Source organism: Buceros rhinoceros, unplaced genomic scaffold (assembly GCF_000710305.1).
Source record: "Buceros rhinoceros silvestris isolate BGI_N320 unplaced genomic scaffold, ASM71030v1 scaffold22961, whole genome shotgun sequence".
Taxonomy (NCBI): Eukaryota; Metazoa; Chordata; class Aves; order Bucerotiformes; family Bucerotidae; genus Buceros; species Buceros rhinoceros.
This window is the reverse complement of record NW_010392833.1, coordinates 6,295-9,403: the sequence shown is the minus strand read 5'-3', so window position 1 is coordinate 9,403 and position 3,109 is coordinate 6,295. Positions and strand designations below refer to the sequence as shown.

The window sequence follows — 3,109 nt, the reverse complement described above, 5'->3', positions numbered from 1 at the left end:
AGGGGTTACGAGCACAGGTCACATCACAGTGACTGGGCTGGACTGCCGGGTACGCTGCACGCAGCACCAGCCTCTGTCAAAACAATGCACATATCAAAGGCAGGGAAAAAACCCCAAAACCAAAATGCCTGAAAAACAAACAAACAAAACCTGCTTTACCTTTAGGAAATGCTTCAGACGCACTAAAGAGCCCATCTGCCCAGTGCTGGTAATGGCCTCAATTCTGTAAAATAACCGAAATAAATGTCAAAACCTGCTTAGAAAACCAGGAGTGGTTTACGAGTGGGTGGGGGTGAACGGCAGCGACTGGAAAAGATGGTCAAGTCATTCAAGAGCAAATGCTCACAAAGTCAAAACCAGGGATTACTGCACGTCCCCAACCGCAGCTATCATACCGTGGGATATAGTCGTCTTGGATAAGCAACAGGATTTTCCAGAACTGAGCATCGTACTGTTTCATGAGCGCTTTGCCACACACCTACAGTACAGAAATCCACACAGACCACGATTCAGAACTGGCTTTCAGACTAGCAGGACAACGTCAATGAACACATTTGAGATCAACCGCTTAATATCTTCTCCAGACATTTAAAGAAGTATACCCACACCTAAATAAAACGAGCAAACCCCCTAAATGCCATTACTGCCGGCACGCTGACTGCTCTTTCTTGCTGGCTGTGTGGTGGCTGCTAATACCAAGCTTCAGCTACTCCTCCTCTCACTCCCGCCTCCTCCAGTAACAACAGCCTTCCCTAACACCATTCGCCAGGACACATTGTGGCCCGTTCCCCATCCTGGTTACTGCAGTGTGGATTCTTCAGCCTTCTTCATACTGTCAGTTTACAGGACAAACACTCCTCAGACTCCACCACTACTAACAGAATCCCCGGGGCGCATCTCACTTTGCACTTTATGTTCTCATTTCTACTGTTCAAGTTCTTTAGAAGGTATTTGACAAGCACAGAAGCTGCTTGTGTTCAACTGTGGTTGTCTCCCCTGACAACAGCCTTTACCTTCAGCTTTTATTAGTAACACAAGTTGCATGTATAAAAACTTCAGTTTTTAAAATCATTCAGCTCCAAAGCTGTATTTGCAAGAGCATGGAAATATTCACATTCCTTCCTGAAGGAATACGGACGAGTTAAAACCCCCTGCTGTTAAAATCACCATGAACCTCACCCTCGGCAATCCCTTCAGAAACTAAAATGTCTCCAATCCACATTGCTTACCTCCAGAAAATTAAGAAGAAGCGTAGCTGTCAGATCTGCCAGAGGTTCTATATTCAGTATCTGAGCAAGCCAGCGCCATCCATAGTTCAGCCCGTGAGGATGTGCCTGTGAAGCAACAAAGAAGCTACACACCACTTGTTCTACGGCTTGCAAAACACCGGTATCACACCAGGCAGTGTTCTGATTTACCACCTTCTTTATGAAGTTATTTTACAATAGAAAACGTGATCATTATGAAAACATAAAGAGAGGAAGCGAAGGTTCCCTCTACAGGTTCCTTTGCATTGCTCTGATGGTTATGACCATCCCCCTTCAAATACGTTATGAGCTGGTTTAAGTTCAGCGCACCTTAACTACAAGCCAAGTTTACAATAGCTTTAACAGACCCTTGGCATAGCACCAGGGCTCTAATTACCGTGCCACACGCACATACCCCTTGCTTGTTTCCGTAAGGCCACCGCTGTTGAATGATGGCTGCGTACAGGCGAATCAGTCCCGACATGCGTTTAAGAAAATTTTCTTCACTTTCCAGCTGAGAATCACCCACTTTATATCCAAGCATCCTACGTATGAGAAGACGTTCCAGTATTAGTCCAGCGAAACATCCTCACCCTAGTCCTTGCAGTTCTCAGCTTACTTCAAGTCAACTGTACGAAGAACAGGATACTCCAAAAGCAGACAAGAGTTATTGCAAAGGCTGGTCATTACCCTCTGGATCAAATGTTCCACTATTTCACACCATCTAGAATATTTAGGTTCTGTACTGGACATTTCAACTGGAATCAAGCTACAGCTCTCAACTGTTCTTTGAGAAGGACGAGGAAGGACAAAGCTGAAGGACACAACGTCCTCCAGGGAAACAGGGTTGGGGAGCTGCACGCTTGTAAGTGAATCTCCAGAGCCTACACCAGGACGTCACAGTGCCTGCGTCACCAGAGATGGAGAGAAGCGGACTTCCCTCAGCGAGCACAGTCTTCACCCTTCCAGGGTTCATGCTGAAAAGTCCAGTAGCAAATTTACCTTTTATACTCTTCCACAGAAGTCCCCTCTTTCCGGGCAGGGTAAAATGGCACAGAAGAGGGGCATCTTTTGTGCAGGTTAAATAAGAAGAGGTCTCCAAATCGAGGGTGTATCTCCCAGATTCCTGAGACCACCACAGCAATTGGAAAAGCTGCATCATAGTTGGCAGCTACTTCTTCTTCTCCTTGACGCTGGAGGGGAGAAAGAAAGTCAGTCCCCACCCTTTCAAACCATTTCTCAGGGAAAAAAAAAAATCCCATTTTTTGTACTATAAGCATCTACTAAAGGTTCCTAATACATCTGTGGCTATGTAGAAAAGCTGATAAAACCTTAAGTCCTTGGTTCCCACAAAAGATGACAATAAACTTTGGTTTAGGAGAGAAAAAACAGGTTAGCAAATACAGGCATAAAGTGCAAGACTGCACAGATTATTTTCACTCCAAACAAACACCTTCAAATGTTTACAAATCAGTCACAGTTTTATTCTGTGGGCTAATTTTTACATCTATTTGTGACTGCAGGGACAAAATAAAGTTTCAAACAGCCCAAATTTAGCTAAGAAAGATGAGAAAAAATTACCACCAACTCGGAAAAGCAACTTAAACCACGACACATCATTTCTTGGGAGGTGCTCACTACACAGAGGGACAGAAGTTGGCCTCTTGGGCCTTAGCTTTTTTTTCCCCCCAAGCTTTAAGGTTTTGAGCATACATACAGTTTTGTAATAGATCATAAATTAACTATCAGTGTGTTTTCCACTAACACTGCACCTAACTAGTTCAGAACATGTAACGTGTAAGCCTGGAATTTAAAATAGTTCTTGCTCCCGGAAGAGATAAAACAGGGGAGTGGAGGGAAAG

General features: G+C 44.3%; 1 protein-coding gene across 1 annotated transcript in view; it reads right to left on the bottom strand.

The window, feature by feature from the left end:
- Positions 1-3,109, bottom strand: part of GLE1 (GLE1 RNA export mediator) — a gene marked incomplete at its 5' end in the record, with an annotated part of 9,715 nt that overhangs the window by 653 nt on the left and 5,953 nt on the right. The window contains 5 exons of the mRNA XM_010144657.1: positions 160-223; positions 396-478; positions 1,230-1,334; positions 1,663-1,792; positions 2,250-2,440. Coding sequence (XP_010142959.1) covers positions 160-223; positions 396-478; positions 1,230-1,334; positions 1,663-1,792; positions 2,250-2,440 — 573 coding nt within the window. The remainder of the gene's footprint in view (positions 1-159; positions 224-395; positions 479-1,229; positions 1,335-1,662; positions 1,793-2,249; positions 2,441-3,109) is intronic.